At 37.9% G+C, this 16,928-nt stretch overlaps 1 protein-coding gene across 1 annotated transcript in view; it reads right to left on the bottom strand.

Annotated features, from left to right (window-relative positions):
• Nucleotides 1-7,635: 7,635 nt before the first annotated feature.
• syne3 (spectrin repeat containing, nuclear envelope family member 3) overlaps nt 7,636-16,928 on the bottom strand; it is an 80,535-nt gene continuing 71,242 nt past the window's right edge. Inside the window, exon 18 of the mRNA XM_084742190.1 lies at nt 7,636-8,175. Coding sequence (XP_084598316.1) covers nt 7,993-8,175 — 183 coding nt within the window. The 3' untranslated portion in view covers nt 7,636-7,992. The remainder of the gene's footprint in view (nt 8,176-16,928) is intronic.

Here is a 16,928-nt window from a genome sequence, read left to right as displayed (position 1 = left end):
AGCTCGGTGGGCCTGGCTGGGAGAGCGAGGTGAGAGCAGCGTAGGAGGCTGCGCACACACAGGATGGAAGCACAAACACTCAGAGTGAGAACACACACAGGCATGGAGATTAGATGCTGAAAACATACCGAAGTCTCTGGAGAAAGTGGACTGTAGTAGCAGGAGGTAGTAACAGGATACATCAAAGAACTCACAAGGGAAATCAGAGATGTAGACAGAAAAACGGGGTCCGACTGATGTAACAGCTTCCTGATTTATATTGAGGCAATAAATATTGGCCATCTGATTCAAGCAGGTGCTAACTGTTCTAAAAGATTGTCTTTAAACTGGTCTTCAGAGGAGTTTTAGTCCCAGGTTAGACTCAGTGGTGTTCCACATGCTGTTCCTTCTCCTCCAGAATAGAAACACCAGGGAGCTGCATTACATCACCACTGATAGAACAGTTTGATTTAACTGGTCCATGCAGGGCATCACTGAACAGACGCACCTTTATAGTATACTCTATATTTTGAAGTTAAAGGAGAAATTTGTAATAGATTTACTATAATAAATCATAAAATGAACAAAGTGATTCATGAAATATTGAGAAAGCATATTAAGTTTAAATACTCCTCTGAAATTTCCATTCAAGGCTGGAATAACTGTTTTGTATGACAGTTTCAAATTAATAAGAGTTCAAATTAAGACAGAATTTTCACTGAATGACTTAATGTCTGTTTATGAGTCCTTAAAAAAATTATTAATAATATTATAGAAGGTCTAGATGTTTGTAACTGTTAAATTGAGCAAAAATGTTAATGGAGTCCGGCAGCAGTGAGACAGGAGGACACTTGACTCGTCCTCCAGAGTGTGTTATTTCAGAGCAGTGGGCTTTTGTTTTCGATAACAGGCTGAACTTTACATCGACAGACAGTCGATGGAGTTATAAACAGCTGATCAGCTTACAGTGGAGGACTCGTCCTCGCTTGTTATGCCAGGTTGAGTTCTACAAAATATCAGTCTTTTATTAAATAAATGACTTACATTGTAAATACAAATTGAACTTCTGTTCTGGTGAGGTGAGCAGAGGTCACAGTCAGTGAGACTGGGAGGTTTTTATGACATTTAGACATTTTTATGACATTTTTTGTGATTAGAATGTCATCTGTGGACCAAGTGGATGAATTTCAGTGTGGTTGCATTTGGAGTAATTAACATAATGAGTTAATTAATTACCAAGAACTGGACAGAGATATAATTTTGCTTCTTGTTAATGAGAAAGATGATCCATGTTTGTGATGAAAAAGTAAAAAAAAAAGACTTTATGATGTACAAGGATGTACATTTCTCCCTCTACCTCCCCTCTCCCACTGTCATCGCCTGCAAGGCCAGTGGTTCTCAAATACTGGTCCACGGACCTTGAGGTGTACGTGGCACTCTGCCAGGGAGACTGTGAAGAGTTTTCATATTCATTCATTTAAATTATCATGAAAAATGTTAATTTACAAAAAGCTTAGCCTTTATTCATTTTAGGATTAAACAATTTGAGTTGGATTTCATCTGCTCGGCCTACAGATGATATTTCAGTCATAAAAGTTCATAGGAAACACCACAGCTGGGTTTCATATGGGCTGTGCAGGACTTTCCAGTGGACTAAATCCCATTTTGCTGCAATAAAATGCATTGACTGAAGATGAACATGAACATGAATGTGATCTTATTAGATAGAACAGATGCTGACAAAGGGAAAAAAAGTAATAAATCACAATATGTTATTGCAATACTCACTCTGCACAATGTTGTACAATATTGTACTGTGACTTAAGTATCATGATAATATCATATGATAGAGCATCTGGTGATTCCCACCCTTTCAACCTTGAAACAAAACGCAGACAAACACCAGATTCCAGCACGCAATATTTAAATTGCATTTTTATTTCATCAGAATAAAAAAAAAAACATTGGTTAAATACAAGCTCTCTTGAATAATATGAAGCTTTCTACTCTGTTTTTTAAACGTTAATAAAATAGAACTGTATCCTTTTACAAAAAAAAAAAAAAAAAAAGCTCATTACCTGTGCGTGTTCATGATGAATACCTCCATCTGAGAGCACACACTGGCATTTAGGACATTTTTGCATAACATGAGTGCTTTAACTACTGACAGGGTTTCTTCTGCATGTTTCTCACACACACTGTATCTAAAGGACCAGTTGTGCTCAGGAGATTCAAGTCATTTCATATGTTGCATAAGGTCAATGGACACGTAACATGTAATACAGTAATGTAGGGTCAAAGCCAGGCATTGCATAGCTTGTCTCAAGGGACACATGCATAATAGAAGGGCAGTGCAAAAAGCAGCAGTACCACAGAGCCTAATTATTGATTCAGTATACGATGCAGCATCAACACATGACAGGACTGAACCTTATATTTAACTGGTTATATAACTGTTATACAGGCTGCAAGTGCTTTACAAGTTACATACTGATTAAATACATGTGGTTATGGCACTGAGTACAGCTGGATAACTGGATGGTTTACATACTTTAAGGCCATGATATCTGGATGCGATGCTACATGGAGCAGATTTACATATCAGAAGTCATCGGAAGAATAAATAAGGTTTTGACAGAAACACCAGAGGGGTTGGTAGTGAAAGCTTTATATTAACTTCATGGTTCCTGTAAATGTGACAGTTTTGAGCTCTTATGTTATTAGAATCACAAGAACAAAACCTGGGAGATGTCTGACATCTGGTGACAATCTCAACCTTGCCTTTCTTCACCTCCACTGCCTTTTTTTTGTTTGGAGAAACCTCAGAAACCACAGTGTTGACAGAACTATGTTTGAGATACCTGATTTGAAAGACACACAGACTGATGGCCAATCAGGTTGTTCAGGAAGTGTTTTCCCTGTCCATGATATGAATAGAGTGACATGAGTTGGTACTAAAGACCAGCCAGTAGCAGACAGGAGAGTCAGTTTATACACAGATTGGGTTTTGCCTGAATAAAGTTGTGTTCACATTATAGTGGAAAAACAGGCAAAGGCCTGGAGGAGCGACTGATGGTGTCTTTGAGAGATAATTAATCAGCAAGAAGCAATCTGTAAATAATATTTGCAATTTGTAATACTTTAAAGTTATCTAGCTGGATAACTGTCTAGATATCATGTGAGATCAACTCAATGAAAAGACTAGAACATCCAAGATGTATGGTATGTAAAATATTGTCAAAGTTATTGATTCAGCTCAAGGAAAACCTAATATTTTTGGGTCCAGCTGGGAACCAACTTCTCAGATTCTGAGCCAATTGATTTTTGCTTCGAACATCTCAAAATCAGGTGCTTGCTAATTTAGGCTACTGTCCTCTTCACTGACATAAAATGAATGATTTTGTTGATTGGTCAATCATAATTCAGGAGTCTCAGCACTAACGTAAGAAAACATTTTGGTTATGACATCACAGTTAGCAGCTTGTCACTTGGTGAGGCAGCAGAGGCATGGTGAATGAACAAAACAACCTAGAGCTGTTTCAGTACCAGTGGTGGAACTGCTTCTGATCCAGCCTTAAATGCTCCATCAGGTGTCTGTGAGTCTATGCACTGATCAGATATCATGTCATTTATAAGCCCTGAAATGGAACCCTGCTACGTCCCAGCACTATAATTTGTTTCTACCCCGAACCAGGTCATAAAACCACAAAGTTCACAGCTGTTCAGAAATAGTAATATATATATATTTTAATGCACTGGTGGTGGCAGAAGGCCGCCCTCCCTGAGCTTGGTTCTGCTCAGGGAGTTTTTCCTCGCCACTGTTGCCAAGTGCTTGCTCATGGTGGGAACTGTTGGGTCTTGGTAAATAAAATAAGGAGTTCAGTTTAGACCTGCTCTGGATGAAAACTCCCCTGAGATAACTTCCATTATGATTTGGCGTCATATAAAAAAAGACTGACTTCATTGGTATTGATCTGATTCTCGTTATCAGAATCAGAATCAGGAGGGAAAAATGGACTGAAACGAGGGATGAAAACAATTAAGAATTTAGTTCATCAAGTAAAATTTAGTTGACCTACTATCAAATAAAGATCTGAAATATAACTGAGATTATTTTTATGAGCGTGCTCCATGTTATCCAGTATTCAGGTACGTGTGTTTGTCTTCACATCTTAGGCTGTATATGCAATATGTTGCTATAGAAATGAAGTTTTTAGTGAGGAGGGAAAAATGCATTTGGCATTGTTTGGCATCAGCAGAAGTTTTACGTTTTTTTTTTTTAAATAACGGTTAATCAACCAATTTATTTATGTTACCAATGATCTATGAAGGAAAGTGCTTCTAATTTGCAATCCAAATTGAATGTCTCTTATTACTAGCCTCTATGAGCTGCATCTGAACTTATTTAAATGACAGTTCTCGTTTGATCAAAGCAGATTTTTGAAACAGTAACAGCTCCAGTATAGAGAGTCAAAATACATTTTTGTTACATATCTTACAGCTGAATTTAAAGGCTGACTTACTGCCCTGCAAAAGCAAAAGCTATTTTTCTGCCATAATGTGAACACAGCTTACAAGACAAGTTGTTTGTGCTTTTTTTTTTATCATATATGATGTTGTATAATAAACTTGTATGTTTAAACTAGTGATGCTGAAATCTTCTCCTCTTTCATTCCCAAACAAAAACTGAATTTAACACTGAATTAGAACACGCTCGAGAACTTTTGAAGTTGCAGCAAACAAAAACTGCTGCTGTATCAGAAGACGTAACAGATTGACCTCATTTGGTCAGTGTTGCCACGGCAACTTGACAAGTCAATAACACACACTTAGTCAGCCCAAAAAGGGAAAATAAGTGTGTGTGTGTGTGAGGGTGTGTGGAGGTGTTTGGGTATTTTTAGGAGTGTGCGTGCTGTGTAAAGAGAGGGAATGCAGGGTTAAAAAAAAAGTGATTGCAGGTTATTTTGGGTTTGGACAAAAAAGGTGAGCGCCAAAGTTTACAGCTCAGGCACTGGCAGCAAGAACACGCTGCGGTCCAAGAAAATGTCAGAGGCCACGGCAGACAGCTTTCTAACTGTTTTCACTGCTGGGTCAGGCTGTGAAAAAGACAAATCGCGGTGTTTAAGCCAAAATAGCACCTCTAGATAAGAAAGCTCAACAGCTCTCATGAGATGTTTGTACGGTTCAAAACAGGAACACAGAGAACAAAGAAAAACTGCTTCAACCTGCTGACACCTGAAGGATGAAGTCAGACACCCTCTTATTCCTGCAGATTAGCTGTCATGAAATCAGTGCTAACAGGATCAAAATAACAGTTTAAAAATCCTACAAGCTTATAGGCAAAACCACAAAAACAGGAACAACCTGAACAGAGGAGTTTTGGTTCTTCAGAGTACGTTCTGCAAATATTAAACAAAATATTAAAAGCGTCCTTCTGTCTTTAAGATTCAGAGCGGTGGATGTTGTTTCCAAGAGGTAACGTGTCAAACTAGGAGGAGGGACGCACACACACACACACACACACACACACACACACACACACACACACACACACATTCACTGTCATTGCTTGTGATTCTTACATGTGTACTGCTCCAGCAAATCTGTTTCTGAATGTGTGTCCAACACTGTGAGCAACATGATAACCCTCTGTTCAGCCACTGTGATGTCAATGATGGCTCTGAGACATTTTGTGACGCGTATGACTTAGTCCCTCCAGGAAGGTGCGATGTTGCATTTGCAACAATTTACCCAAATTCAACCAATCCTTATGAATTCTTTATGACCTTGCAATTTTGTCCAATCACGCAACTTTTCCAAAAATTTCCATCAGTGTAGCTTCCAGTGAGTTCAACCAATCATGGCAGTCCCTCACATGAGTATCATTCATGTACAACTAAATGAACTAACAATTATTTATGTTTGTCACGCTGTTTGTCATGCTGTGTGCATTTCATAATTCTGTGATTCAGAGTTCCTCAAACTCTATAACACGACATTAAAGACACACCACGATCTCACCAGCAGTCAGATTATCAGTACTACCAGATTTGTGAATGAGTATATACTTTACAAACTCAGCTAAAGGCAATGCTAAAGTTAGCTTAGCTGTTTATATACTGTACAGCAGGCAGGCATGACACATAGCTCTGCACTCCATCTCATGGTGAGCCAAGAGCTCTGATCATCAGAAGGCAGCTTCAGCTACATATTTTTTCCATAATGTATAATATGTACATTAAAGTCCAGCAACATGTTTCACTGTTTCAGTGATATCGATGAAAGAAACTCTGAATGAGGTGTTGGTGGTGGAACAGCAGGCTGGTTGTGAGCGTTGTCAACATGATGATGAGGAAAATCTACAGTTTCTCTGTTTGGGTCTTTCATAACCACAGACTCTAAGAGTCCCAACAGAAAGGTAGAGTTAGCATTAGCCACGTTGCTCTCAGTATGAACACACAGTGACAGTCCTGCTTGATTTTACACTGTAATACTACAACATTCACACACTATTTCATTTTTTGGCCTTAAAATCTTTAAAAACTTTCAACATAATTTAAAATATAAAGCTGCACTTTGTGGTTCTTTGCAAACTAGCTGTTTTAAAATGCTACATATCATTAGCACAGCATTAGCTGAAGCGTCGCTTTAACTTAGGCTGAGAAAATTAAACTGGAGTCTAAGTTCAGACCAGGACCAGAGGAATATATAGAGGCTGGAATCCATACTGTCAGCTGTTGTCCTGTTCTGTTGCTGTTCTTTACTGTGGATCTTCTGGTACATGTTCCAGTACGTCTGTATTCATGGACCAGCTGACTTTGACTTTGTTGATTTTGCGTAACGAGAAAGTTTTATATGAGATCATGAGATGTGCTATGACCAAAAGAGTTTCCTGGTTAAACAGAACAAATTCTAAGAAAAACTGTATGTGAAAGAAAAATACGTAAGTAAACATGACAAGTTAGGCAGCGTTCTTTGTCATGGTGGCAGTAACAGGCTGCTGTAAAGTGACTTCTGTAAAAGTACTTCTACCAAACACTGATGATAGGATTTTGGTTTATGGGTGATTATTAAAGGTATGTAAAGTTTAGACAAACTAGAGCTGCAACAAAATTGAGGCTATTTTAATAACTGATTAATTGGGGATAATTCTTTAAAAGGAAAAAAGTCAGAATTCTCTGATCCCACCTTCTTAAACGTGAGTATTTCCTGGTTTCTTTACTTCTTCATGACAGTAAACTAAATATCTTTGAGTATGAACAAGACATTTGAGGACGTCATCTTGGGAAACACTGATCAATATTTTTCACCGTTTTCTGACATTTTATAGACCAAACAATTTATTGATTAATTGACAATCAAAATAATGGTTTGTTGCAGCTCTAAGATAAACAGTCTTCATAAGATAAATGCTGGCAACCATATTTAAAGTGTTAGGAAGGCATGTCACTAAAATATGACAAAAAATGACTTTGGTTTACAGATGTTACAGCTTCTATGGTATAATTATAATACTTTGACATTCTTTTGTAGTTCTTTCTGGAGTCTTGTTGATACTTCCTCCTAAATAGGCAGTTTAACTAGATGACTTGATGATTTACAGCTAAAGATGGTGTGATGTGAGGTCAGTAGTAGGTCATGAGTAGAAGCAGAAGGATGTGGATAATGTGGGATTTGTAGTTTCTAGGTGTGCATGTGGTTTCCTTCATAGATTGTGTTGAATCCTTGTAGACATGATATTGAGGAGGAAAAATGTATCTAGTTGTTAGTAAAGATATTTGTGACTTTTTAAAATGAATATATAGCAAGATCATTGCAAAGGGACACAGTTTGGAGCCACACAGCCTCGTGGTCCTGTTTGTGATCTGTTGCAGTCATGCATGATGATCAAAGGGCAGAGCGTTGTGGGATCTGAAGTATTCAAGTCAACATTCTTACGGAATCCATGGTCCATTACAGCGACAGAGAGAGTGAGATCCTCCTCTGTATCGTGGCGTCCAGAGGAAGGTTTTCCTATGTAGGTGGAGGTCCGTCGTAGCGGAGCATGATGTTGAAGGAGCGGGCGAAGTTGTTGGACAGGGAGCAGCTGTTGCCTTCGTCCATGAAGGGCAACAGGAAGGCCAGCAGCAGCAGGGCCAGGAGGAGGAGCCACAGAGGGAGAGCCACCCGACACACCCGGTGACACAAGCTGGGCTTCTGCAACGACAGCAGGGACACAGAAAAAACTCATTAACACACACACAGACACACACACACACACACATGTAGCATATACAGCGCCTCCTGAGAGACCCATACAGCTGACTAATAAAAGAGATGGATGCCACTTGATGCGACACAATCTCAAGACTTGTTCTTTGCTCACAAAATGTTATTTATCTCAAATTTCCATATCAGTGAGCACCACCATCCAGCTGACAGACGGGGGATATGGAGATGCTTATTAAACAACAGGATTATTGTGCAGGTGTGTCATGGACTGGTCACAATAAAAGGACACTTGAAAATGTGACATTTGAGCTGAATAAAACACATTTATTAGCCTCTGAACTATGGCTATTTTAAATAGAGCAACCACATTTTTTTGTTCACAGAAGGGCAAAGTCCCCCCCCCCCCATTCTGCCTCTCATTGGCTAGTACTTGTTTGAGTGATTGGTATCAGGCTGTCCACACCAAGAACTGGAAATATAGAAAATATATTCCTAAAATCGTTCTAATAAAAGTGAAACAGGCACATGGACAGCAGCTTTAGAGTTGTGATGTGGATTATAGCACAGTTTTAGAACTATATTCTTAATATTTATAGTTATTTAAGTACTTGGGGGAGTGGTATCTGTATTAATAAATGTCTTATACAGGTAAAGTGCTCACTAACACAGATTTCAGGAAATGTGCGAACAAAATTTAAGAGAACTAAACTGTTTGTGAGCACATTTTTACTGATGGAGTCAGTTAAGTGTATTTGGTTCAAAATGAACACATAAGTGCTCAGTGAACATCACAAGCTCAACAGTCAGCAGCATCAAGTGCTTTCTGGTCCACTTCATTATTCATGAACTCATTCAAACTTTATTTAGTTCATTAGTCAGGGACCGTCTACCACATGTTGCCATTTAATGTAAAATCTAATTCAACTTTCAACATATTTTACTCCTGATCCCTACATTTCTTCTTCATTATACAGAGTGATCTTCATTCTAAGTGAGGGAAATATAAAAAGACTATTAAGGAGTTGTTTTTAGCAAATAGACCATATTAGTTTATCATGTGTAATAGGTGATAAACTGCAGGGATGAAGGTTTACCATGAAGACTCAAATAGCTGTGGGGTCTTTATTTACTTTATGAGACCCAGGCCTTTATTTGAAACAAATCTGTATTAGCAGGGTTCAGCATAATGTTTTTGTTTTTCTACTTGCCCGGTCAGGTAAGTAGGTCAGAAATCTGCTTGCCTGAAGTCAAGTTTTACTTGCTCCTATACAAAGTGTTTTATTTATTAGCTGTTATCAAATAACAACACAGTGTGTCATAGATACCAAGCAACAAACATTCTTGCATATCAAAGATGGTATGAAAATCCTACTACAATGTCTTTTTTTGCCATTTGCGCAATTGGGCAAGTGAGTTGCTAGATTTACTAGCCCAAAGTGGCATTTCACTTGCCCTGGGAAAACAGGCAGTCCTTCTTGTTGGGCCCTGATAAGACAGGCATTTTTTTTCTAAATACCCCCTCCAAGGATGGTTATCTTTCCATTAGTTTTTTTTATTTTTTTGTCAGCAGGATTACAGAAAAACCACTAGCCCTATGTTCATGAAATGTAGTTTAAAGGGTATAGCACAGGTTGGAAAGAAGAAGAACCTAATTTTTGAGTGGATCGGAACCATAGGTCAGATACACAAATTGTTTTTCACTTTCATTAACACTGCAAGAGTGGACTGGGCCTTGGAAACGGCTCTTCAAGTTTCCCTTCTAGTTTTCCTTGTTTTGAAGTATATTATTTATTGTATTCAAATAAGAAGCCTCCCTGTTTTCTGACCTGCTCATGCTTTAAAATTCAACAATATGTGCTTAGTCTGCTGGATTTGAAAGACTACGAGATTACGAGTTTCTGTCTCACCAGGCTTCAGGTTAATGCCCTTGTGGTCAAACAAGTCCTATAAACAACTACTGTCAGCTACAGGTGTGGCTTAGGTGTCACAACAGTGAAAAAAACAATGGAGGCTCCTAAAGAGGTTAGCGTAGATGCAGCTATAGCATCAAGAGTTTTCACTCTTCTGACTGGCTTCGACAAGACTTTGACTGTCTTTTGGTTCTTTGCTTTGATTGGTTTACCCAAGACAGATAGAAGGTTCATCCAAATACCTGCCAAGTATCTTTTGAAAGTGCTCGCCCTTTTCCCTTTTCCAAGGAGGACTTCACAGATGGTTGTGGGTGTCAAACCATCTGGTATGTCAAGTTAGAAAGGGTTCAAACTGATGAATGTAATTATCCCAAGCAAATAATATATGAACCATGGAAATGTGCTGTACTGTAGGCAGGTAACACCTCGGGGATTCTTGTGTTTTATGGCATACAGAGATAAAGTTGACTCGAAGCATTTGATTTAGATCTAGATCATTACTTTTGCTGTGTACATCTTATCTTACATCTTATCTCCACAGGCTTTTAATGAACTGGCTTCTCTTTCTCTGCATCTTATCCATGAAACTACACAGACTACAAAGTGTTTAGAAACTACAGTTTCTTGCCTCCCTTAACGATGGTGCTCTGTTTTTGATATTTGCCTTAAATACTGTACATCCATGTGTGTCTCTGCTGCTTTTTTAGGTTATGATGCAAATTTCTTGGAATGTTTTTGTTTGCCAATATCTGCAGGTTAGAGGATGAATGGAAAAAAGATGTGATAATTTTGTGATTATTCTGTAGAAATGTAAAACTAACTAAATGTGAGCTGTGAGGGGATGAAAGCAGGAGCAGCTCGCCCACACAGTCAGAAACATCATGCACCACAGGAAACTGATTCAGCTCAGCCCTCCACACTCTCTCTCTCAGACAGTTGTTCTGTGAATCATGTTTACTGCCCACGTCCATCTCTCGCTCGTTGAACACTGCCTTACCCATCAGGCCTCACTGGAAATAATTTCATGGCAAACCAAACAGTCGCCTGAAAAAGTCAAATTCACTGAGGCCCAGCAACAAACACTGATACACCAGGCAACAGATGGACACGTCTTGAAGGTGTTTTTGTGCAGGATTGTTGTGTGAACATTTGCTAAAATGTGACACTATTTCATGGTAGAGAATTACAGAAACAGTGTGTGAGATTTAGGGGGATCTAGTGGCAGAAACTGAATATAATCTTCAGAAGTATGTTTTTGCAATCTGAAAATAAATAAAAGAATAAAAGAAAGAAGAATAAAAAGAAGAATAAAAGAAAATAAGAATTACTGTGTTTTCATTACCTTAGAATGAGACGTTTATCTGGCTCTAGATACGGCCTTTTGTGGTTTTTGCAAGTTTTGTTACCAGTGCACTGCACCAGTGTACTGGTTGGTTGCAATCTGCAACTTCACCTTTAGATGCCACTAAATCCTCCACACTGGTCTTTTAAGTTTGTCCATTAGTAATAACAACAACAGGGATAAATTTGATGAAATTTGCTGATTTACCAACTTGACCTTTTCTAAAGTGATGAAAATATTGCCCAGTAAGCCACTCTGATGCGTCATACTGTAATTCCCTATCATGGTTGTTAACCTTTTGTCACATGTTCCAACAGACCTAAGGGTAGTAAAATTTCAGTAGGAGTCGTATAGCTCTGGGCTTAGGTTAAGCCCAGGTTAACAATGGGGCTTTTCACACTGTTTACTGTTAGCCTGGGGCTATCCTTAGCTCTGTGCTACATGATGTCCACTGGAACATGCAACTAATGTTTACATTCTACAGTGACATATGGCTACTCTTTAACAACCTTTAACCCCCCACTGGCAACTTTTTGCCCAGGGGACTGCACCCTTTACAATCAAAGGGGTTTTTGGTCAACAACAACAACAACAACAACAACAACAACAACAACAACAACAACAACAACAACAACAAAAATCTTTCTGTAGCCAGCAATTAATTAGTGGGAATGATAACTTTTACAGTATGATCTTCATTTTTACTGACAAAAAAACAAACAAAAACAAAACAAAAAATCATGATAATGTGACATTTGTTGGGGTCTTCGCCAAACGAACATGCTTTCTTTCATCTGGAGAACAAGATTTTTACAGCAGGGCATCTCTGCAGCTCTACAGCACTTCATTATAATGCTGTTTTCTCACACATTTTTCTATTTGGATATGTGTTTGGCTGTATTGCAATTTCAAATAATATGACGATTAATTGTGCAGCCCTAAAAAAAAAAGGAAACAGGACTTTTACTCTTTTAAAGTAGAACTCCTTCCTCTAGACTAATGCATGTGTGCACTTCTTCCATCAACTTTACCATAATTAATTGAATTGAATTGAATTGAATTGAATTTGACATGACTAAACCCCCTACAGTAAGAGTAGAGGGTCAGTTTGCCATTTTAGGCATTTACATGGCAGTGACTGTGTTACAGAGCGAGGACTGCAATAGAATAACACAGGATCCTAAAGCCAGTGATGATCACACAGGTCTGAATTATTATCTGCTTTTATATTCATAAGCATTTCCAGGTGTTTCATTTATGATAAAACAGCTTCAAAAGGTTTTATGTTTAGTTCAATCTTATCAACTAATTCAGCTTTAAAGTTTAGAGAAGCTTGTTTTTTTCTTCGTGTGCTGATTTAGTACAGGTATTTGCATGTTGCTTCCTCAATAAAACTGTAAAAGGTCTTAAATGTAGCTCGATGGATCTTGCCGACACTCTATCAAACAGTCCTCAGCAATTACATTAATCATTTGATTGAGCTGCAGATCTTGATGTGCGTCATTCATTAACACTAAACACTTTCTATCTGTAGACATTTTCATTGTGACCGTGTGTCACAGCACAGAGGAACGTGGTAGCTAGAGGAAAGAAACATGAACACAGATCCAGAGCTAACAATGTGGTCAAACACTTCAGACGGAACAGAATGTGTCTGCTCTGTTGTGGACAGAGGGAGGGACAGAGAGGGGGACAAAGACATGGAGAGTGTGTTGAACTGTGTGTGTAAAAGTTAATGATTGATGGAAGAGGAAGTGAAACTAGCTAATCATACCTACATATGACAAACACTCACTGGGCAAAGGTATGTGTGTGTTTCTTAGAATCAACACACACTGCCTCCACTCACTGTGAAGGAATGAACACACATGATAGAGAAAAATACAACTAGAATTTAATATAATGCTCATTAATACTGTAGTGTTTGTGATGTCATCTTTTATCTACCTTAAAAAGTATGTATTCAACATCGAGCGGGGTCAGAACTGCCTTTGCTGTAATATACTGTATAACACTGTAATATTTCACATTTACATTTCCACCACAGTTTGTGTTTTATTGCTGTTATCATCAATAAAACTACAATTCCTGCAGATGTTTCACAGTGAAAGTCTAACAGGAAAAGGGGGGACTGCAACCTTTGAGCTGCTGGAAGACTTTTTATGTGAAACAATTATTTAGAACTTTCTACATTGTAGATTTTGTTACCTAATTATTTTCTAATCTGCACTGGACCTGTGAGTTCTGATCAATAAATGTGCTCAGAATTATGGAACTACTGATACCAATGGTTGCTGAATGACTGAAGAAGAACTGCTTGTGAAGGTCCAGTTACCAGAGGTGTGGACTCCAGTCATGTGACATGACAAAATCTGATGACTTTAGACTCAACTCAAAGAAAGATTTGCAGTAACACCAATGACTCCCAAATTGAAATAAATTCAATCAAGTTTCAGGAGAGAACCATGAAGAACTAACGTTACATTACTGAGCTCCAGTTGGAAAAAAATGGTACAGAAGAACTTTTTTCATACAAAAACTATGAGTTGGTCAACAAAAAACAAAATGCTCCATGTAAAATGTCAAAAATGACAGATGAACTTCCAACTTCATTTGACATTTGAAGTTGCACAAATAATGTTAAGTTGAGTCTAGTGAGCTAATGCTTAACTAAGGTGACTAGCTTAACAAAGTAACTTTGTAAATCACTGAGGCTGAAAATTCACTGTTAAATTATGACTTGTTTAGGACTTCAAACTCAAAGGACTCTGGACTTGCCTGTCTTGACTTGAGACTTGCAAAACGATGTTTGGTCCCACTTCTGTCAATTACTAATTGTAAGCATAATGTGTAACTCAGGCATTAAGTCTAATACATAGCATTAACAAAGTGTCCAGACTCATCACTTAGTCTGTATTACAAACTGGTGCAGTTTTTACTCATTTAAAGGGGATAAAAAAGGATTTAATTTCAGTTCTCCTTGTTTATTTCATTTTTGGTGAGATACCTTCATAAGCCTATAGTTTTTTAAACATTATAGCAGCATGTCTACCACAGCATGTATGGATGGATTACTATGAAATTTAGTTTGTACATTCCTGTTCCATCAGGTACCAGTGAAAAACTCCTGTCAAAAGTAGTTTGTTTTTTTTCTTCTTAATTTTGCCCAGTGAATGTGTGAAAAGTATTATCTTTTATGTGTGCATGTGTCAGTGGTCCATCATGATTAGATTATCAGTCATTCTTGAGAAAACTGTATTTTGAGGGGGTTTTGATTTTCACTCTTCAATGATGCTGGAAAATATATTTTAAAAGATCAAACTCTTGGCGATTAAATCTTGTAATGTGTCATGTCGTACAGAGTTGACAAAATGTTAAATGTTTTCATTTCACAGCATAGTCATAGTGAGCAGCCATTTTATTTTTTAAAGTGTCTCAGAGTTCTTTTAATGTTAATCAAAATACACATTTTTAAACCATAATTCTTATTTAGTTTTGATTTAGAAGAACTACAGAGTTGACATGTTATGGCTGAGACACATCTGATAGAAACATTATTGAATGAATTTATCTAAAAATATAAAGTTTACCAGTGTTTGAGCAGTATTTCTGCCTTTTTTTTAAACAGGAAGTGAGACAGGGGTCCTTAGTGTATAGCTGACCCTTTTTATGCCTGATTAAATCAAGTTCTTGTGAAAATCTGATGGAATTGACGGAAATCTGGGACACAACTTTAAAGGGCCAATATTTTCATTAAAATATAGATATTTTAAAACAAGTATGACTATAAAAGCACATTCTTATACTTATGTTATCAGTAGGTATTGTTAGTTTTTGATTTTGAAGGCTTTTAAGACAATTTTAAAGTAATTTTTAAACTTTTAAGTAGTGATTTGTTGTCTAGGACAAGGCTGGCACATATTTCATCTATATAAATCCTTAAAGATTAAATTTTCACTTAAAAAAATGGAATAATTTTAAAAGTTCTTTTTTAGGTAGGTAGGGTATGATATGTCCCAAACCTCAAGAATGTGTGATATATATAATATGTTAAGTCCTTTATAGGAGAGACTTCATGTCCATTGCAGTTGGTGGACAAATGTGGTTGGAACTGACAATTTGCATAAATGAGTTGGAAAATATCGGCATTTCAGATATCAGCACAAATTCAATATCCTACAGGTTAGTATTGTGATGTATAACACTGCTGGCACATGTGTGCTTGCAGACATGTAAACACTGTAAATGCAGAGCTGACGTGTGGACAAAGACACCTGTCATTCCAAATGAATCAACACTATGTCTTCATATAAAAGACTCAAATCATCATAAAGAGCTTAAATTCTAAGACATTTTCCAGCGCATCAGTTATTCTGGTGTATCATAAATAGCTGCTAAATTGTGGGTGTTCATGCTTCATGGCATGAGAAAAGAAAAACAAATTATGTGCCTTGACAAACCATCCAGTCAATAAAGCAATCAGCCCCCCCCCCTCCCCCCCTCAGAAGATAAAGGCTGATAGAAGCGAGCAGGAGCAGAGCCCTCGGCCTGTAAAGACCGTGTGAAAAGAGCCTGAAGAGGAATGTTTGGAGGCTGTTTGAGCTGGGCTGTCTCAGAGGTCAACAGGGTGGTCGAGGAGGGGGGTGGCATTCTTTAATCTGCTCACCACCCACTGCTTACTCAATGAATGCTGGGTTGGGGGGTTGGTTCGATATGCTTGATTTGATGCCAGTCCTGGGTGGTCAGGTCAGGTGGTTGGCTCTCTGCAGCCCAAAGACCTCTGGGAAATTTCTATATCTTCATGTTAAATGAATGCAGGAGAGCACTGGGTTGACAGATTTAAGACAGACCCAAACATTTTGAATGGGAGCAGGTAATTTTTCCTCACTTATCTTCCACTACACAGGAAGAAAACATTGTATATATGTAGTTCCTCTGGAACAAACAGAGGAACTGGCTGTGAAAGATAAAACAGTGGGAGGCAGCACAGCTCACAAGACTACAGAAAGAGCGCCATCTGCAGGACTTTAACCTCTTAAACTCCTCATCTGTGTTGTATCTCCTGGAGATGCAGTGCAAGAAAACCAAACCAAAACACACACACAAAAGAGCAAGAAGCACTTAGCAACAGCTTCTGAGGATCCTCAGGAAAGATCTTTGTGATGAGTTTGTTAGCACTGAAGACTGAAGATTTTTCTACATTTTGTTCTCTTCTGATTTTGATATAAATGTCAAACAATCTGGTTCCAGTCTCTCAAATGTGGCCATTAGTTGCTCTTCTCTTTAATATCATTCATTGTAAATGGACTTTCTTTCTGTTTTGGACAGTTTGTTGACATACTTGCTGACCTTGAGACCTCAAAAATAGGGAGGATTTTTAGTTTCAGAGTGTTTTCTCCATACTGATGACCTTTAAAGAATGAAAAAAATAACTAAGTACACTGCAACAGCATTAATTTTTACTTTTAATTCTCAGGAATAGAGAA

The sequence above is a fragment of the Lutjanus erythropterus genome, chromosome 18 (genome assembly GCF_056507025.1).
Source record: "Lutjanus erythropterus isolate fLutEry1 chromosome 18, fLutEry1.hap2, whole genome shotgun sequence".
NCBI lineage: Eukaryota > Metazoa > Chordata > Actinopteri > Lutjaniformes > Lutjanidae > Lutjanus > Lutjanus erythropterus.
This window is presented reverse-complemented; position numbering and strand designations above follow the sequence as displayed.